The sequence below is a fragment of the Micropterus dolomieu genome, linkage group LG06 (genome assembly GCF_021292245.1).
Source record: "Micropterus dolomieu isolate WLL.071019.BEF.003 ecotype Adirondacks linkage group LG06, ASM2129224v1, whole genome shotgun sequence".
NCBI classification, from domain to species: Eukaryota; Metazoa; Chordata; class Actinopteri; order Centrarchiformes; family Centrarchidae; genus Micropterus; species Micropterus dolomieu.
In genome coordinates, this window is record NC_060155.1 from 11277663 (window position 1) to 11299177 (window position 21515).

Sequence of the window (21515 nt, forward strand, 5' to 3'; positions counted from 1 at the left end):
AGAGCATGTACTCAAGAGATAATCTAGTCATACTTAAGGAACAGCAGTATCAGTACTAAATCCACCCAACTCGCATTGGGTAGATAAACGTGGGTGCAAGCTGTAATATAACTATTTATCATCAATCATTAGTGACAGTCCTACATCTAACACTAAAATGTTGCACACACACACAAATAATCTAATAATGAGTAATTTTACTGATTATACATCATTTTAATTATTTTCAATGCAGGAATTTTACTTTGAACGCAGTATATCTAGTGTGGTATTAGCATTTTTACTTACCACTGGTGAACTATCATCTCCCCTATTAGTGAAATTATCATCAAATGAATGTTAATCTTGATGTTTTTATCTTAATTATGTTTTTACCCATGACAATGTTTAATTATTAGCCAGGACTGGGTGCTTAGAATTCCCTTTATTATTGTCGTCACAACGATCTAAATTACCTTAAAAGTTATACATTCAACATTTGAGTTAGAAAATGGTCAAAATATGACAGCATGAAAAGAAACATCAAACATTTAAATACAATTAACTCCAACCACAAGTGTCTTAACAGAGAAAACTATTTACTGTCAAGTAGAAGCTGTCTCAGGGAAAAAAGACACGTAACCAAACCCTCCTTTGTTTATTCAGTAAAAGCAACAACAAAATGTATAGGCTACAATATGATCATTACATAATTCAAATTCTATAATTGTATTACCTTCTGAATGAACGATAATGAAAACAAACTTTGAAAGGTATTATATGAAAGTAAAAGTATGAACAAGCTTATCAAGCATTTACTGATCACTTCAAAAAGCTGAATATGTGGGAGAGTACAGAGGCATATCTAACTTGCACTTGCTTCAAATGTTTTGCTCAGATTCACTTTATTTGACGAGAACGATGATCCATCACCATTTTCTTCATGTCCTGGTCGGCTGTGATGTCATTCATTTCCAGCTCGTGCCCTGGGCCGGCCAACGGCTCATACGCGTGTCTGCAAAAGAGCGTCCAGTCAACTGGGAAAACACATGGCAATGCAGCTGCAGAGACTGTTTTGGGGAGGTGATAATGGTTTCAGACTTGTGACCGGACTTTAACCTGCTTTTGTCTTTATTATTTCAAGTAAAAGATGGTGGGTCTAATTCATCACATGGACTTTAAGATGTTCCATTAAAAGACGGGTTCATATGAAACAGTGTGGTTTCTAAACATATATCAGTCATTTAGGCAACCGCATCATATTTAATTTAATTTTCAACAGTAGTAAACAAACTCACTGTTTCAGATGTTCCTCAATGGCTTTGCGTTCGTACACAGTGCCGTACACTGTTTTCACAGGATCAATAAACATCTTCTTGGTGAGTGGACAGATCAGATGTTGGGGAATGAATTGTTGCTCAGGATCCACCAATGTCTTTAAATAAAAACCCAAAACATAAAACAGTTTGTTAGTTTAAAGCCAGGAGGACACAGATTATGTAATGGGGAAAAAGGTAATGTCTAACGGTAATATAGGGGAGCTCATTTACTTTCTCCATGTCATCCATCGACTTTCCTGCAGTTTCCTCTGTATGTTTCTTGGCTTCTCGTTCATATACGTCACGGCTCGTCAGGAATTCCTCAGCCAAAATGCTTCCAAAGAAAAAAAAACAAACAAAAACAAACATGTTTTCATCACAAGTTTAAGTAACCGTCTAAAAATACAGGTACTGCCGGTCATTCTACAGTGTTAAATCAAATCACAATCTCCTATAGCCCTAAACTGATTTGTATTTCCACTAGGTAGAATAAAAGAGGACAGCACCAGTCCTAATCTATTCTGAAACTGCCGTTAGAATTTTGTTATGCATCATGTACAATCTATCAAAGAAACCTGTTTTTTCTTAGTTGAGATTAACTGTATTTGTAAAATTAGCTTGTTATCAAAAAGCCTCATTATTGAAAGATAGTAAACACAAAATCATCTAAACACTTGACGTTCAGCGTGTGAACTTCTCAATAATTCTCTCATTTTCTCAAAGTGATCAAATAATCAATGTCAAACGTAATCATGAGCTCAAAGCAAAATGAATACAATGAAGCTATTTCCACCATATTTTAAATCAATAGGACAGACTGAACTTTGGAAATGGGTCAAAAACACCTTTAACATAAGAAATATCTCTTGGTAAAAAAAAAAAAAAAAAAAAGGCTTCAGTGTCTACCTGCCTTACCTTAAGTGGGACTTATTTATGAATGTGTGTAAATCTCACCTGTCCAGTGGATCGTCAGGCTCAGGGATGATGAGCAGTCCGTACACAGCTTCTAGGACCTCTCTCATGGTGATGTGTGCATTGTAGTTGCGGTCAAATATGTTGTGACAGATGCGGCCCACAGTGTTGATATTGCAGTGGTACACCTGTATTTATGTTAAGAATTTTTTTCCTGGAAAAAAAAGAATACCTTATACATTTCCTAACAATTAACATTACTTTATTAACAATGAACAACAAATGCAAAAACATTTCAGCTGTTTGTATTTTGGCAGGATACTTGTGTGACAAAGCGGACTAGTGGAGGCTTCACTGGGTAATCAGGGCCGAACTGGCAATAGAGCTCGAACACTCCTTTCTCATATGGTGTGTCAGGAGGGCCTTGCATGAGAATCCTCCAGAATGCTGAAAAGAAAAAAAGCTTGTTGCTATTAAACAACTTCAAGCAATGGCAAAATGCAGTTGATGATACCTGAAAACAAGGTTTACTGCCCAGTGGTCAACACAATTATTTATCCTTTACATGTTTCACTGAGAACATTTTCTAAGACTACGGTGGTAATGTGGACATTTTCATATAGTGCCTTTATGTAAACTTTAGAAAAAAAAAAAAAAGAAAAGGTTTTTGAATATAGTACATAATACATTTTTTAGGACTGTTCTGTGTTTCACGGAGACGTGGCTGTGTGAGCTGATACCGGACTGGTGTGGTGACAGGGCCGGGTGCAGGGCGTTAAAGTACAGGTTCAGCAGGGAGGTGCGAGAAGCTAAACGACTGTACTCCGAAAGACTAAAGAACAAGTTCTCTGCAAACGACGCCACTTCTGTCTGGAGGGGGTTCAGACAGATCACAAACTATAAACCCAAAGTCTTCCACTCCATATAAACGATTCTCGCCTGGCAAATGAGCTGAACCAGTTCTACTGCCGCTTTGAGAATCAATCGGTGGATCACAGACTTCCTGATGGACAGGAAGCAGCACGTGAAGCTGGCAAAACATGTCTCTGATTCCAGGACCATCAGCACCGGATCCTCAAGGCTGCGTTCTTTCCCTCCTTCTCTTCTCCCTGTACACCAACAGCTGCACCTTCAGTCACCAGTCTGTCAAGCTCCTGAAGTTTGCAGATGACACCACCCTCATTGGGCTCATCTCAGGTGGAAGATCGACCATCTGGTGACCTGGTGCAGCCAGAACAGTCTGGAGCTCAACACTCAGAAGACAGTGGAGATGGTCGTGGATTTTAGAAAGAACCCAGTCCCACCCTCCCCCCCATCATCCTGTATGACTCCCCAGTCACCACTGTGGACTCCTTCCGCTTCCTGGGCACCATCATCTCCCAGGACTTCAAGGCCCAGCAGAGGATGTACTTCCTGCGGCAGCTGAAGTTCAGTCTACCAAAGACCATGATTGTGCACTTCTACACCGCCATCATTGAGTCCATCCTCACCTCCTCCATCACCATCTGGTACGCTGCTGCCACTGCCAGGGACAAGGGCAGGCTGCAGCGCATCATTGGCTCTGCAGAGAAGGTGATTGGCTGCAATCTTCCTTCTGTTCTGGACCTGTACGCCTCGAGGACTGAGGCGTGCAGGAAAGATTGAAGCTGACTCCTCCCACCCCGGTCACAAACCGTTTCAGATTCTCCCCTCTGGCAGGAGGCTGCGGTCAATCAGGACCAAAACCTCTCGCCACAAAAACAGTTTCTTCCTGTCTGCAGCTAGCCTCATTAACAAGACCCGGGTCCCCCACTGACACTCCCCCCTTACAAATGATACAAATGTCTCTGCACATGTAAATACGGTTTCATCTCGTCGTGCACAGACCTGGCATGTTGCACATATTTGTTGTTGATCTTTGTTGTTATATAAATTGACAACATAAAAATATACATTTATATGTACACAATATTCTCTTCCGTTGAGTTACTTCTGCACGGCACAGACCCAGAATAATGCACATGTATATATCTGCAACGTCGTTCTTCTATTCCATATTTATATATTTCTACATTTATTTATGTATGTATGTTTATGTATTACTGTATGTTTGTCTACGTGTAGCACCTTATCACCACAGCAAATTCCTCGTATGTGTAAAAGACTACTTGGCAATAAAGCTCCTTCTGATTCCTTCCATGGTTCCACGTTATGGTGCAACAAAAAACAGTAGTGTGCCTCCCGGAAAAAAATTACAAAAATGCATTATACCAATATGAGAACTGGCCACTTACTGAAGTCCGACTCTGATGGAAAGACTCTAAAGAAGGGATGCGGGTCACAATGCAGGCTCTTCAGCTCCTCCAGGATACGTTTGTCCTTCTCCAGGAACCACCCCTTCTTTGACTCCTGAATCTTCTTTTTCAGAGCACTATTTATGTAGAGAGCTTATTAATGCTTCAAATGTAATGCAAACAAAAAACAGTTAATTTGCCCCAAAATATGACCATTACTGTTTGAAGTCATAATCAAGACAAAAATATCAACAACCACTGGATAGATAACTTTGACATTAATACAAACATTCATGGAGCTCAGAGGATGAAGCTTACTGACTTCGGTGATCCCCTGACTTTTCATCAAGGTAGAGGTCATACTTTCAATTAGTGGCCAAATACCTGAAAAGCTATTCACCTTCCCATCAACACCAGCTCCACTGTGCCAATTAGCAAATGTTGCTATGCTAAATTGAAATGGTGAACATAGTTGGCTTAACATACCTGCTTAGCATCAGCATGCTAGCATTATCTTTGTTTATTTAGCTCAATATACTGTGCACCAAAAACTTGGCTGTGGAGTCTTAGTCTTGTTTACCCTGAACAACAAAATATTTTTGTAAGCACTGTCATGAAATAGTTCAAGTTAACAAAGTAGAAGTTTTACACATTAAAAGAAGCTTCCTTGTTAAATTGATCTCTGTGCTACAGTTCAAAAATCATAACCTATTAGGTTAACAAATCAGACTAAATATGGCAGCAGGTAAAAAATAAAGTGATCGTCAGCAGACGGAGATGGTTGTTATTAACCTGACCATTTTTATTATCAGCCTAAACAAAATGGTTGCTTCCATTACTCACCTCTCTGTCACTGTCACTTTGCTGTTTATCTGGCTTGGCAAGGAAGTCTCTGGACATTCGTCATACCCATGAGTAGCGAAGATGTTTGACAAAATACTCTAAGAGGACAAATAAATTAGGCAATGTGCAGAGTTTATGCCTGTGTGAAACGGATGCGTTTCATGTTCAGCTCACTTCCAACAAAATGGTGGACAATGATCTACAATAACCAACCTCACTGATGGAAGACGGGTCAAGTTGATCCTTGAGTTTCCGCTGCTCCAAAGACAGCAATGTCTCAATCTCAAACAGCCTGAGACCCTCTTTGGTTGTCTGTGGTTTGAAACAGCAACCACCTGGAAGCAATACGGATGCGTGAGTGTTCTGAACCGTCAAAGAGGTTGTGTTTAGAGTTTGCGGTTTTCAGTTTTTGCTGCCAAGCGTCCAGGCTGAACTTATTTTCCTGGTGGCTGAGGCTGCTGAATGAGGTCACTTCAGGGCAATGGTGGAGTAACAGTAATTAGGGCAGGGCGATAAGGCCAAAAATGTTATAACGATAAAAACATTTCATACCATTCAATATCAATAATTATCACAATAAATGTAAAATCATTACAGCTTTTAAGTTTAAAGGCTGGCACCTGAGTGAAAGTTGAAGAAACCAGATTGTTAATTGTGGTTTCTTTCTTTACAACAAGTGGGTCACTTCACAAATCTGAGGTAGAACATTCAAAATGATTCTGATAAAATCTTTTTTTTCCACAATTATAATTAGGAAATTTTTTTTTCCCGTACCCTTTCCTCAACAAAATAAATATCTTAATACAAAAATTAAGTGCTAATTGGTGATTCAAATGAATAAAATTAAACATTTATTGACGATATATTGAAAATTTGTTAATATTTTTATTGAGGAAAACTATATTGCGATAATTATCATTGTTTTGTTGCCCAGCTCTAGCAGTAATAACAGTGACTGTAAAACACAGATGCACACACGACAATGTGCTCTCTGCAAACTTTTTAATGTACACATCATGGTATATACTACTTGTAAACCTTTCACTGCCAATTTCTGCCTCTCTACCCTAACCCTCTCTACCTCGGTCGGTGTTTATGTATGGTCTCTTTCAAAAACGTAAAAGAAATTAACAAATATATGTATGCTTGACCCATTTGGTGTCAAATATCTTCAACCTTGTAGCAAAAATAATAATAATGCTAAGGGGGGAAAATTTGTCAACAACATTAAATAAGACTATAATTATGAGTTGTATGAGATCCCTTGAATTCCATCAAGTCAATTTGCTGTTTGATATACATGGCATTATTTTAACAGTTTGCCATACCAGTTGCATTGCTGATTCCATGCAACATGTTGTTCTCCACATTTCCAAGGAGGATTGAATCCACAATGATGTTAGATTTGAGCAGTTTGGCTGTAACGGGAACTGGCTCTATGGAGGATCTATGGGTAGAATGAAGAATAAGATGTCAGCGCACTTAATATCACATATCTGTAGTTTGACATTTTGAATTTTCTTACTGCTTACAGTTCAACAGGTCAAATATAAACAAAGTACAAAAACGGATTAAAACAGAGAAAGAAATGTACCCAGAATCATTTCCATCAGTGAGACAAATGATGTGAAGTCTACAATCTGGGAACCTCGTCTTGACCTTTTCCAACTCAGATGCCCCACGTCGCAGGGCGTCGTACAGCAGCGTACATCCACTCGGCTCAAGCTTACGTACGTGTTCCTACAAATGCGGGGAACAAAAACAAAAAAAACTCTTATCCATTTAGTCATATTATTGCATTACACACAGACAACATTTTCTAAAATAGAAGAGGGTTGAATTTACCTTGAACTTTTCCAGATTTTCAGTAAATGTGTGGAGAGTTTTCACCATGGAGTCAAACTTAACAAGGCCAATGACATGATGAAAATCATAAGCCATGCTCCTTGTTGCAAAGTTGTGAAAGAGCTCTTTCACAGCATTAATCTTCTGTATTTCTGCACCTACATAGCACTCTTCTTCCATGGAAGAGCTTGTATCTATCAGCACCTGATGGAAATTTGAGTCAGGAGTCATCATTTAATAAATGTGTCCTTCCGCTATTTTAATAGAAACATCTTTACATTAAATTTTAAAAACCTAGTGCTTGTGATGGAATATTATAACATAATCCACTACATAAGATGCATTATATTACTACAGGTACAATGACTCTAAACTTACAAAGACAGCTCTACAACAGTTAAGCAATAAATAAATGTAACATTTCTCTTGCCAGTCCCATTTTCTTCAGAAGAAAAGTGTTACCAGTATAGCCTCTTTTGGAGGCCTGGTTGTGACAAATGTTCGGTCATCTCTGTGGTCACCAGTCCTGTGTTAATTTCAAAACAGTATGACTTTTACAGAGGTTCATTCAGTTAAAAAGAAAATACATCAGCTGCTACACTGTGGCACTGCACATACCTTGATTTATAGTTTACTGCTGCCTCATCTGTTCTCATTTTGTGCACTACTTATATAACTGTATCAAGTTGACTGTCAGTGTGATGTCCTTATTTGTGCAGGTGAAATAAAAATAGTAATAGAAACTGGAAAATAAAACCTACAGTGTGTGTACATTATGCACAGAAATGGCCACAAATTGGCTCTAATAACTTGACTGGATGTCTTTGGTATTGGCTTTAGGCAAAACAAGAGGTTTTCTGATTTGAGTTACAGTCCAATTTTCATTTAACATATTAAAACTACAACAGTTTGGTTTTCAGTAAAATGCTCACACCCTACTTGCTTAATGCAAAGCAGGGGCAATTCACAAAAATGTATATTTTCTTATTATATTAATTATTATTATTATCTTATTATTAATTATTCTTATATACTTTTTTGTGAAAAGAAGTGATATGAAACATTTCAGAAATATAATAGATTCCCTCTTTCCCAATTCCTTTATAGACAGGAATAAAAACAAAATAAAAATACACAGTATTCTACTAGAACTCTACCTTGCTGGAAAACATTAGATTGATGTAAGATACTATACATTACCTGGCTGCCAATAGATTCACATCCACCGTTTTAGTTTTTCCATCCAAACAATCAAGCACGCGGATCATGTCAGGGGATCCTTTTTCTTTACACAAACTGACACCAAGGTTGTCTGACAAAGAGAAAAAAAAAAACCCCTCAAAATGTACATTACAAAGCTTCCCACAAACATGGCACTAAATATCAGAGGAAGTATAGAACACCAATGGGAAGTTCCTTTGAGATTGATTCAGAATTGAGTACATAATGTTGACATTTTTCTGCAAAAGTGCAATACACACTGGCCATGTTGTGGGGCGTCACGTCCACACAACTGAACACATCATACGAAGTGCGCGTTTGCGACATGAATGTGATGGTTTTGTTTTTTTATAGATTTGAAGGGATTTTTTTTCTTATGCACACACCATAATATTTTATTATCATCCTGTGCTACAAGAAACAAATGTTTTTGTGACTTCAGGGGATCGGTTAGTTTTTCTTGTTGCTTAACTCTCATGAAGTATAAAGACTTTTGGAGAACTCCAACCTGAGCAGCCTAATCAGCCCCATGACTGGAAACACCTGTGTGGGTATAGAGGGCCTTTAATAAACAGTAATGCATCATATTTTAAAAGTTTATATTTTTGTATTTAAGTGACTACAGCTGTCAAATCTAGCAGAATAAAAACAATATTTCCCTATCATACGCAGTGAAGCACTAGTATAAAGTTGCATAATTTGGAAGTACGGAAGTACAAATGAAGTACTAGTACTTCAGTATTTCCTAATTATGCAACTTTATACTAGTGCCCCACTGCTTAAGAAATTGTGACTTTTTACCACTGGTTGATTCTTGTTTCTTGTCCTGTTGCACTGCCATTTCATTCTAGTGTCTCTTCTCTGGTGCAGCTGACACCACACCAGTGTATCGGTTAAGAAAAACAATAGGTGCACGTTTTAATGTGATTCATACCCTGCCAGTGTGTCTTGCCCTTTAAAATAGGTGCCAGTGCCATTTGAAAAATGCATGTTCAGTCACAAATGACCCATCCAGATTGTGATTAAATAGAGTACCTTCACTCAGAAGAACAAGGTGTGCTTGACACTGTCCTAACTCCTTCAAATGTAGAGGTGGGGTCACATTGAGGTATTGATTGGAGGGAGATTTTAATTCTTCCACCATGTTTCCGAAAGTCTTCTTCATTTTTATCTGGAAACTGCCATTTAATTGTACAGGTTAGTAAAAAAAACAAGGATCAAGTCAAAACTTTGTTGGATGGAACAGAAACATAGACCATTATGCTCATTGTCAGAGCCTTGCCACTTGGAGGGGCTAAAAAATTGTTGAGAACATGATGACACTAGAGAGCAAGTCATGGATATCAGCAACTCAGAAGGCTTCATCTGTTGACATGATACATGTGGCAGATGTCATAGCAATCAGTCTATAACGTAACAAGTGACAATATGGTGGCAATAAAAAGAAAAGGCTACAGGACCACCAAACTCAATGGAATTACCAACTAATGCACCTGTCCGTATGTGCAATGCTGCAGATTTACCATTTGGGTGTCAAAATGGCAAATGTGTAACCACCTTGAGAACACTAAAGCTAGGGTAGGAAATGTTAGAGAACTAGCAAGAGACCGCTAGAAAACAAACACATTTTTATGCGCAGTGAGTGCACGGGCAGAGGGCGCAGGTAGGCCAGCCAATTGGCTGTGCTTTATACAGTTTATTGATTGCTGTTGCGATGTAAACAAATATATAATAACAAATATAATAATGCTAAAATAATTGCCTACCCTAGCTTTAAGGCTTATAAAATATCGTGGCAATTTTATTGTGGAATGTACAAGTGGACATTTTGGCCTCAGAATGATAACAGAAGAGGGTTGTGCCCATTAATGATGTATCAACTTTTGACAATTGGATACGATTGCTGATATCCCTGCTGCCAATTAGGATCACATTTTGTGTGGTGAGGTACAACATATTAATGATATGTGTAAAAACTCTAATCAATCTGCTGTTTAAATCTAATAATTGGCTTAATCTGCATTTTACACTTAATCTTAAACTAAAATGTAATGATTTTCCAACCTTAGTACGGACTCATATCAACTCTGCATAAGGCAATGGATTATATGCCTTATAATTAAAGAGGTGGGTAAACAGTATTTGTGTGTTTAACATATTATCAGGGTACCCCCCAGGATTCTCAAATTTAATTTAAGATTTAATACCAACTTCACTGCCGTTTAATGAAAAATCTGTATGAATTTTAAGCCCAAGAAATTTACGAAGTCACATGAATTTAATAAAACATTTTATTTTAATACATTCATATTTAACACACTATAGCTTGGGGTGTGTTTGTACTTCAACAGCGGTGCAACCCCGACACACAGACACGGTCCTCGTCTCATACACACCTGTCCTCGTTGCTCTGCTGTTCCATTAGCGCTCGCCACAGTGTGACTGGCTCGCACGCCGATCAGCTTGCTGTGCTAACCTCAGCGCCACTGTCCTCAACTTCGTCCGCCAACTTGTTCGTATCTCTGGCTTTCTGAATTTCAGACACTTGCCCATTCTGAGTCGTCGAGCTAACGTTAGAAAAGAAAACGTCTCTGACGTGCTACTAACAACTGACTGTTTCGCGCAGAGCTGGATGCCAGAGCTCGTGCACCGCGAACACTCCGCAGCGTAAAGCTAAACACTAACGTAAACAGTAACGTTACCTGTACTGCCGTATAACAGAGTCACACCAAACGGAGAATATTATGAAGTCTCACACACAAAGTATTCATTTATGACGTTAGGGCATAAATTAAATCCTACGGAAGGACAAGAAAACATTTAAGACCTTGGTACAGGTCTTAAATTTAAGACTTTAATACTTTCAAGATCCCGCGGGTACCCTGATTATGGCCCTGTGCCTTAATCAGGACAAACATTACATTAGCTTTCCGCTAGATAGCGCTAAGAACAGAAAAACACTGATGTCATGAAGATTGCAGTCTATGCCAAAATACATCTATCGATGACCATATAGAGCAGATCACTAGGCAGCAAAAAAACAGCAAAGGTAATAATTGTCTAAATAAACAGAAAAGGCATTTCATTAAAGTACTTTTATGATAAGTAAAAATCTGATACATACTTTTGACCAGTCGTCTTGTCACGATGAATCCACAGAGGATATGTTCTGAAGGATGGAGGCAAACTGAGCAAGATCTTTTCAATGTCGTTGGCTCTCTGTAACGATGTTTCTTGCAAAATCTCTTCAGTGCAGTTTGGAATTTTATCTCCATCTAAACAAAAAGAAAGGAAGGTGAAGCTGATAGCACAACACCTTTCACCTATTTAACAAATACAGTTCTGAAAGAAAAATACAGAATTTGTACAAATACTATTGCCGCAGCTCTTAATCCAAGTAGCTCACTGCAGCTACTTGTACTGCTCCTCAGAGTGCATTCAAAACAGATCAGCTCATGAAAAGGGCAGAAAAATTTCCCTATCTTGCTGCGTAGACCATTTTTCTGGTGCTAGGCCTTATAAACAAGTACAATTGCATTTCCTGTTGCTGCTTCCCAATAAAGAAAAAAAAAAGGGGGGGGGGGGCAGATCCGTCAACAGTGGGGCTGCTTTTTCTGCATCTTCTCATTGACCTCTTTTCAGATAAATACTACACTATGGTGCGTCTCCTCAACATAGTGCAATCTGATCGGATTTATGACTTGTCAATGTTTTTAAATTTTACCTTTGATTTTCTGGAGAACGTATGCTCGCTCAAAGGTACCAGGTACTCCAGGGACTCTGACTGGTTCACAGAAACGGCTGCCATTCTCAGACGTAAGAGTGATTGGTGCATAGCTCTCACAGTCTGATGCCTGTTTCTGTCAAAATAAGACAAAGCGGTCATTACTTAAGTGCTCAACCATTGGATACACCTGAATCCACATCGATGCATTCATAAATACATTCAAATCATCTTTCACGATGCCATCGTTCATCGGCGATGGCTGACAAGACATCACGACGTTGAGCCGGTACCGTGATAGTAAAACCTCCGCCCCCCCAGCAAGAAAAATCTAAAATTTTCACATTATACCACCCTGTGAATGACCTGATCTGGTTTTAATGACCACGAACATTATTATTGTTTTTAAGTTTGCTTTGCATCTGACTCGGAAATCTCTTCTCCCCACACTCTGACACACTCCTAATGTTACACCTCAGGTTAACACCCCGACTTGACCCGCCTGTCTCTCTCTAACCCTCTCTCCAACTCTGCTCCATTTACTCCATCAGCAGTATGTTTTATAAAATCGCCTAAAAGACTGAGAAATCGTCTTTTTTCTGTATATATCCACCCGCGATCCCTTAACACAGCAGCAGGTGAGCCGCCGGCTTATTAATGACGCAGCCTATCAAACAACTGAAACCATCATCTGCACTCTGTGTGTTCACTGCTGCTTTACCTGGTCCGTGCGTAAAATATCCACCGCGACTTGTAACTTAAGTTAATAGTCTTCCAGTTTTTTCCGAGTGAAGTCTGTGCGAGAACACATGCACATAAAACGAATGCTGCCCCCCGCGTGCGCACCCGATGACATCGTCCATCCCAATGTTTCGTTGTAGACATCGTCCGATGGAAATTTTGTAGACATCACCCAACCCTAATGCCAACTTCCATAAAAAGGTGTTAACGATATATTAACATCCAACAAAATACTGGCAATTATGAACTTAAGTCTAAAGTTACTGGTTTATGCTTCACAAGCTAATATTAGCTAAACTTCGTTATCATCTAACCTTTGCTTCTGACAGGAGATGTGCCCAGCAGTACAGTGAATTCTCAAAGACATCCAGGTCCTCAATGAGTTTCTCCCCTCGTTGTCTTCCACGTTGAGGCAAAAGTTGTCTGAAGAGCAGGTACAAGCCTTCAACAACTGCAATCTACAACAAAAGAAGAGCATCAGAAGAAATGGGTACTGGTGAAAACACGTGACTGTGTAAAAGGTTCAGTTCACCCAAATTACAGGAAAACATCTTCCCACTACAGAGCAGAAAATTTGAATTTTATCTGTTGAGATATTGACTGCAGCGACCAATACACTGAAGGTGAATACACATTTGTTTGTAGTGCAGACAGAAAGATATATACGTACACAACAGAAAACGTTTTATAGATTTATTTATTTTTTTTTAAACTATGTATATTAAATGCACCAATCCTCAAAATGCAATGGAGCACAAGAAAACAGTTCAAAAAGCAAAATACAGTGTATATTAAAGGCAGAATTATACCAGTTCATATTGTTTACCTTCTGGTTCCTGGTTAATCTTTCATTCCTGCAAAGTAACTGATGCAAACTTTGGCCGAGAGGGTTACATCCAGTCAGTTTTCGTATGTAGGAAATCAGTTTCTTCAGTTGATCATTATTATAATGACCTTTCTAGAAGAAAAAAATAAAATGAAATGTATTTTAAATAATGTATAATTAAGCCAACAGTGAAAGGTAGGATAAAGGTAGGTGATGTAATACCTACAAAGTTTTTACTGAAAGTTATGGATTCTGTTGGGCCCCATTTGAGCTATGTTTTTAACAGCTCCTATCTACTGGTTGTGTCCCTGATTATTTTAAAACGGCTTGCGTGAACCCGCTTTTAAAGAAACCTGGTTTAGATCCCTCCCTCCATCAAAACTTTAGACCAATTTCAAAACTGCCTTTTATTAGTGTTTTAGAATTGACTTTAAAATTTTATTGATTACTTTTAAAGCTCTTCATGGCCTCTCACCTAGTGATATTTCTGACCTTTTAGTCCCATACACACCAGCACGTACCTTGAGATCCTCGGGCAGAGGTCTGTTGTCTGTTCCAGAGTCTCGACTGAAAACTAAAGGGGACAGAGCGTTTGCTGTCAGGGCCCCGAGGCTCTGGAACAGCCTGCCCAAGGAAATCAGGTCGGCTGAGTCAGTGAACTCTTTTAAGTCCCTTCTTAAAACATACTTTTATCCCTTTTATTTTATTTTACTTATTTTATATTTATCTTAAACATGTATTTTGGTTTTTTCAATGTTTTCTTGCTCGTATTGTTGTCTTTTGGGTATTGTATTGTTGTCTTTGCACTTGTTGAAGCACTTTGTAACTTGTTTTTGAAAAAATAAAGATTAATTATTATTATTATAAAGTTACTTTACAATGGAGGCAACTTTAATGCTGGATTTGCCATCTTTTCAGATCAGTTTAAAAACCTTTTTTCAGGAAACAATGTCTACAACCATGCTAGTGGTGCTTTGAGCTAAATGCTAATTTCAGCCTGCTAACCACAGTTATGATCCTACCATGCTCACAGTGACAATGCTAACAAATGCTGATACTAATCATGTGTAATCGGCATAATAGATCACCATAGTTTAGAGTGTTAGCATGGTAACATATGCTAATTACCACTAAACGTACAGGTGAGGATGATGGAAATGCACGTCAGTATTAGATACAATTTAAAGTCTGACCTGATTATGGGTAATGAAAATGGGTACGGTAATAATAACAGTCAAGAATTTCACCATCGTTTTCCGTTAAACCGGTAATCGTTTCATCCCTAGTTACAAAAAAGCTGAATTGAAAGCAGTCTGTCTGTAGTAGGTGTGTTCATTTTAGTTTGCCACGGAGCTTAAAATTTGGCACATCGTTATAGCAACTGAGGTTGAGATAAACCGGCCACTCTTCTCTACCAGGTAATAAAGTTACCCGCAGGCCGTGAATAACAGCAGAGAGGAGGAGGAGGAGGGAGGACTGATATCGGAGTTCTTTATTCTTTCTAAACGTCACTCAGTATTTTTGACATCCGATTTTGAGTTTATATAGTGATTTTGCTGTTGTAAACTTAAATGTTGGTGCTCTAGAGACATCAGCACACTGGTGGGGTGGGGGAGGGGTAGCGTTCCTCTTATAAAAAGGTATGCGTTTCACACAGACTTCACTCTGTAAAAAAACTTGGTATTACGTTACAAAACGTGGACATGGTAGATATTTTACAAGCTCTGACCAGGTAAAGCAACAGTGAACATACAGAGTGCAGTCATGGATTTGGGTGGATCCATCAAATTGTGTACGCTACTGATAGTTACTTACAACAGCATAAAGTGAAGACAAGAACACACTGATGCCTTTCTGGGTTTGCTGGACTGAAGGCACAACATCATTAATGAAGAATGTCTCATCATGTGGCGTCTCATCAGAGAAGGTGGACAAAGAAAAGGCAACTGTTGACCCGTCAGAGATTCCACAACTTTGCAGAGTGTCACCAGCACTATGCTGACCTCTGCAAACAAAATAAGCACAGGAGAGACCAGAAGTGCTATGTGGGTAAAGACACCTGTAATGACAAATAAGGTCACAAACCATAATATCAATGTGTGGTGTGATGATTACTTGTAATAAAGGACATGTGCTGGGATTCCACTTTCATTTGCCAACTTGAGTCTCAGGCTGGTCATGGTGTCACTTGCCAAGTTCACCATCACCTCAAAGTCTCCCTGTATGAAACAATTAAAATATTTTACACATGCCCCGGGGTCAGTAGAATCATAAAATGACAGAATTATACTCACTCAACTGCCGTTTTTCTGCCCCAAAGCATAATTTTTCATTATTTGCATGTCATGTATATTTGCACCACAGTAATCTAGTAGATACCCAATTTATTGCTGGAACTCTATCTTTGATCGTTGATTGGCTACTTGCCTTAGTTATGACTTTGTGTCTAAACTAGTGAACAAGCTGAGCACTGCCTATGGTAGTTGGGCTAGAAAGATACAATTTGAATGTCTTTAATTAACATTGTGTTGATTATATATATATACACACATATACATACATACATACATACATACATACACACACACACACACACACACACACACACACACACACACACAGCGGTGACCTATTACATTATTGCTAAGTTGTGATTGTTAAATTTAACGAAAGAATTTGGAAGCTTCTTGATTACAAAAAGTATTAATCAGAACCTCTGATGTGCCTGCATCCACAAAACACAATCAAAATCACCTAGAATATTAAAATACTAAACATAGAGTGCTTCCTCGGGAGCACCGAGCTTGAAACATATTGCCAACCAAGGTTTCTGGCTATATAGAAAGTTGAACATTTTGCTTTGCTTGTGCTGTGATCAGAAGAGACGTCCCTAGGGACGCTTGTCTTGTTACTGTAACACAATAATGGTTAGATAATCTTTAAAAGGGATTTATGATCATGCTAATATGAAATATGGTTCATGAATTACATTTAAGCTGGGCCATAAAGCAAACATATTTAGTTCGTACAATAATTTCCATTCATTAGTTGCCAATATCTTCATCAGTTGTATCATGACCAATATTGTTAAGACGCACCTTCAGCATGATGTGGCATCGAACCATGTCGTCTCCATAGGTTTCACCAACCTCTCGCTTTGGTATCTGAGGAGCCTGCTTCAGGTTTTCCTTCGGTGTAAAGATTGCATAAATGACAGCTCCACTTTCAATATGTCTGTCTTTCAAAGACCCTGTTTGAGTAGACGACATTTTAAGTTGATATGGTCACACACAACCCGTCACGTACAGATCAACATTAGAATTTATTTGCAGCTGGTAGTGTACACTGGGTTTTTAAAGCTTTCCCTCTGAAAACAGCTACCAGCTTGAGCCAAACCAGTAAACATGTGGACCGTAAAACCAAAACAATGAGCTGAAAGACGCTATAAAGCTTAGATGGATGGCAATTCTCTTTAGGTTGATCATTAAGTTTGCACCCTTTCACATACAAGTAGTCATGTGATCCATTGTTAATATAAAAAGTAATGATCATAGCTGCTTTTACAGCAATAAGCTCACTAAAACCACTATTAGAGCTGCAATAATTAATTAGCTGCAATTATTAAATTAACTATTTTGATAGTCAATTGATCGCTTTAAGTCACTTATTTACAAATGTAAATATTTGTTGTTTCTTTTCCTCCTCTATAACAGTAAGCTAAATATCTTATGGACAAAACAAGACATTTAAGAACGTCTTGGATATTTAGCACAATTTTCTGACATTTTATAGACCTTTATAGACATTTTAACAAAAATCGATTAATCAAGAAAATAATTGTTAGTTGCAACCCTACTTACTATGCACACATAAATGCCATATTATGCAATCAAATCTTTAAGTCATGGAAAGATGAAAAATGGCAAATGCAAGCTACAAGACTTTTGCTCCAGTTCTTAGATACGAGACAAAAACCCTCAAGTCAGCACAGAATCTGTGCTCATGCCCGTTTCACAGCTGGTTCTCAATTAGTTCAAAGATGCGTCTACACCTCGCTGTCCCAAACACTACATCAATTTTCAAACATATCTGATTTTCTTGCAGCCAAAGAACTGGACGCGCTTGTGGTCGGGGCATGGAGATAGTCGAAAAGCATTATCAGTGTCCTGGATCAAGATTACAGATGCTTCAGTACAAATGTATTGTCACTGTTGTATCCACAAGCTCAGTAAAATACACACAAAAAGACTCCTGGCAACAGTAACTTAGTAAAAGCCTAGTAAGCATCACTGTAAAACGGTGTCTGCTCACATGTGTTGAAGAAGGGATCATCTGTTAGGGGCATCCCATCGACAGTGTAGAGACAGACTCCGTTGGAATTGCCAACACTCTCAAGATGACCGATCCTTAACATCAGGTCCTCAACCGTGTTTTGTACTGGATCCATATCTGTAAGTTCAAAACAACCACCGTTAAGCAGGGCCGTGTTCAGTTATATGTGGAGGTCTATACATTCTGTAACACAATCACCACATCTTATTTCTGACACAACACTGCATACTGCTCGATAGGGTTGGGTACCAAACCCAGTATCAATATGGAACCGGTTCCTACGGGCACGAATTAGAACGCACAATTTGGTTTGAAGTATGTATATCGATTGAACTACTCTCACTCTAGTGCTCCTTACAGACGTAAGAAGCGCCACCGCTATTCACTTGCGGTCAGACAATAACTGCTATTTAGTGTTAAATTATTGTAGTTGGGTTATGTGGCTTAGATTTTATCTACTGTGAATTTGCTATGTAAACTTTTTATGTTTTTTATTTACTTATATTTCTATTTAAATAAACTTTAAACAGTTAATATGTTGTTCAATTTAAAGAATTTTAAATTTAAAAATTTTAGGGTTTTTTGCATGTATTGGTTCAGGCACCATTTAGGCACCAGATGTGCTCGGGTGGTCAGATCTCGGACAAACTACAGTGTGCCCCATTTACAGGTATAGCTATCCGATCTGCTTGGGGTTTGTATTTATCAATAAATGTTTGTTTTATTTCACATTTACAGACACACTTTAGCTTAACTTGATCGGTAGCTAACATTAGCGTCATAACGTTAATTAACCGGTATCACGGCCATTCTGCTCTCAGGTCTTTTCAACTGATGGTCAGGCTTTGGTAAGTCCCATTTAATAAGTACTGCTTTATTTCAAGTTCTCCCAGAGCTTTCCGTAGTTGGTTCAAGGGCCTGCAAAAACTATGTCTGTAAACACTCCGACATGCAACCAATCACAATCTGCCACGTCGTCATACAAACGTACAGCCAATTATGTTATGTGACGTTACTGGCAGGTGCAGGACCCCGAGCAGATCTGGTACCTACACTGGAACTGTTTTAGAAGTATTGATTTGGCACCGGAATAGTAAAAAAACAAACGATATCCAATACTACTGCTTGATCAACAAATTAGTGGTTAGCCCAAGTTCATCTAATGATCAGAAACAAAAAAAAAATGTGTTCCCCTTGCCTTTGATGTGTTTTGGTTGAGGACATTTGGGGTATGTGTACTGAAGACAGAACGGCTCCAGTGATTTCTGCACAGGCGTCACTGCTTGAACTTGCCGCTCTGGAGCTCTGAGTCTCTGAATGAAGTTTTTCATTGCTGAAAAACGATTCTTCTCGACATGACTTAAACCTGTGAAAATGTGCAAAAGGATTAATATTAAACATCTTACAAAAAAGGAATGTATTACAGGATTGCTGTATTGGATTGTACTGCCATGTAAATGGATCAAATTTTTACCCAGTACAACAAACATTACATATTCAGGCAAAAAAAAAAACTAGATGTATGTATGTTGAATTGTTTTATACCAATTTTAGTAAAAATGTTTAGTCTTTGGTTTGAAGCTGAGGTTCATCTCACCCATGCGGTTTAAATCTTCATCTGTTATGCCATCCAAGAAATCTCTTTCATCCTTTACGCCCAATGAGAAAAAATGGCTGTAGTAAGATTCCAGTCTGAACTGCTCAAGTATGTTGAATATAGCGGCCATCTAAAAAAATAAAATAAATACAAACAACATCAAGATACTTTCAGTCACTATTTCTTTGAATGTGTGTTCCAAATGGACACACACACACACACACAGGCTAGTAGCACACTGGATTATGGTACAGTATTATTCAATTATTATTTAAAAATATAAAATGACAGTGCCGATCAGCATGTAAAGCACATGGACACAAAGAACACATGACAAAATATGAAAATGAGACATTCAACTTCAAGTACATTCTCAGTTCATTTGATATAAATCCCCCCCACACCTTCTCACTCTGATGTTCTCTGCAGCACTTTATTATCTACAGAAAATGTTTCTATAAATTATAATATTACATTTCTATAAATTGCAATATTAACTACAAATGAATGATGTCTACCCTATCGGGCTTGGGCTTCAGTTAGCTTAGTTACAACAAACTGTGACTAGCTAAAGAGCTAAGTTAGTCTGGTTGTGAAGAGAATTTGGTATAGTTAAACTTACATATTTTTAAAAGAGTGTATCTAATAATTTCCAGTATATCTTCTGCCGACAGGGTGGGCATGTTACAAAAACAAGTAACATTAAACAAACTCCATTGGAAAGTCACTCACCTCAGCCTGAGAACTTCCTGCCACTGAAGCAAAAACTGTTTCTCTAAAGTGGCATTACCAAGTGTACAATACACTCAAGCAGAGTAACCTCTTATTTAACAAAATATTCATTTGAGTATGATTTGACTTTATTTTACTTCATTGAAACTGAATGAGCAGTGCATACGACGTAGCAAAATAGCCCTCCTATACAAAACTAAATCTAGAAATTATATCTAAAAGAGCCAGGTAATGTTTTTTTTATGAATAATTAAACCTAGCCAAATTAAATTAAATTTTTAAAATTAAAATTAAATTTTTAACAAAATAATAATGTATGAATGTGTGCATTAAATCATACTGTCCTCGAAGTCCTTCACAATTTTAGCTTCAACTTGTCTATTCATTCAGCCTCAAAGTATAGGCTAACCTGTCAATCTCAAACTCTCTAAATTAATCACACGGAGCTCCTCTTAAGTGTTTTAAGCACTCAATCAGCAGAAACGCCTCACCTTACTAACGGTATAAGTTTCTCAGTGTACGCAGAAGTCACCTGAAGTCTCCACCACCAGCATTTCAGCATTTAACCCATAGATTGTAGATTAACCAGACTTTACAATTAGCCGGACCCAGCATGCACCTGTTGGTCGCAACACCATGGGGCATGGTGCATACCGCCACCTACTGTACTGGAGTGTGTAACATCATATCACTCAGCTATCAACCTCAATAAGGTGCTCTCATATTCTGTTCACCAACCCAGTGTCTTTAAGAAATTTAAATAATGCCTTCCTGGTGATTCTTATACCCTTTTCTTCTCCTTCTGTTCCCAGTATCCATCAGATTCCATTCCCGCCCTGCTTCCTGAACCCTATCTTGAAATATCTGTCTTTCCAACTCAAACAATATGCAGTGCAAAATGATATGATCAACATTTTCTTTAACCCCACAGTTTTCACAGTTTTCACTATTCCTTTTCCCCAGTAAAAACAAGGTGCCATTCAGTCCTGTGTGATCTACTCTTAGTCTTGTCATAATAATTTCCTCCCGCCTGTTGCTTTCGCTATAATTTTTATTACTGACAGACTTTTGTATTTTATAGTAACTCCTTCCTTTCCTGTCTTCCTCCCACCATTTCTGCCATATTTCATTACCTTTCTTCTTAATGGCTATTTTTCCTTCTCCTTTTCCT

General features: G+C 38.3%; 1 protein-coding gene across 2 annotated transcripts; it reads right to left on the reverse strand.

Annotated features, from left to right (window-relative positions):
* Positions 1-405: 405 nt before the first annotated feature.
* On the reverse strand, positions 406-20987 carry LOC123972839. Of its 2 annotated transcripts, none has more exons than XM_046052547.1 (25): positions 20836-20987; positions 19613-19742; positions 19214-19381; positions 17995-18132; positions 16782-16933; positions 15799-15902; positions 15499-15688; positions 13684-13815; positions 13172-13315; positions 12117-12252; positions 11517-11667; positions 9428-9570; positions 8372-8483; positions 7634-7697; positions 7172-7375; positions 6921-7066; positions 6655-6773; positions 5540-5661; positions 5327-5424; positions 4484-4620; positions 2533-2657; positions 2253-2398; positions 1530-1632; positions 1278-1414; positions 406-994 (listed from the first exon to the last, which is right to left on the reverse strand). In XM_046052547.1, exons 2-25 carry the CDS (start codon positions 19740-19742, stop codon positions 880-882), a joined length of 3216 nt encoding a protein of 1071 aa, XP_045908503.1. In that variant the 5' UTR covers positions 20836-20987; the 3' UTR covers positions 406-879. The 2 variants fall into 2 exon arrangements, with proteins under 2 accessions (XP_045908503.1, XP_045908504.1); XM_046052548.1 differs by lacking the exon at positions 20836-20987 and adding an exon at positions 20345-20365.
* Positions 20988-21515: the final 528 nt, after the last annotated feature.

Bases quoted from the DNA above. Each gene is read 5' to 3' on its own strand.
- LOC123972839 (XM_046052547.1), bottom strand. From the start codon at position 19,742: ATGGCCGCTATATTCAACATACTTGAGCAGTTCAGACTGGAATCTTAC. The intron at 9,571-11,516 runs GTATGTATCAGA...ATTAAATGGCAG, and splicing joins GACAAGACGACTGGTCAAAA to TTTCCAGATAAAAATGAAGA. The intron at 1,415-1,529 runs GTAAATGAGCTC...TTTTATTTAAAG, and splicing joins CGATGGATGACATGGAGAAA to ACATTGGTGGATCCTGAGCA.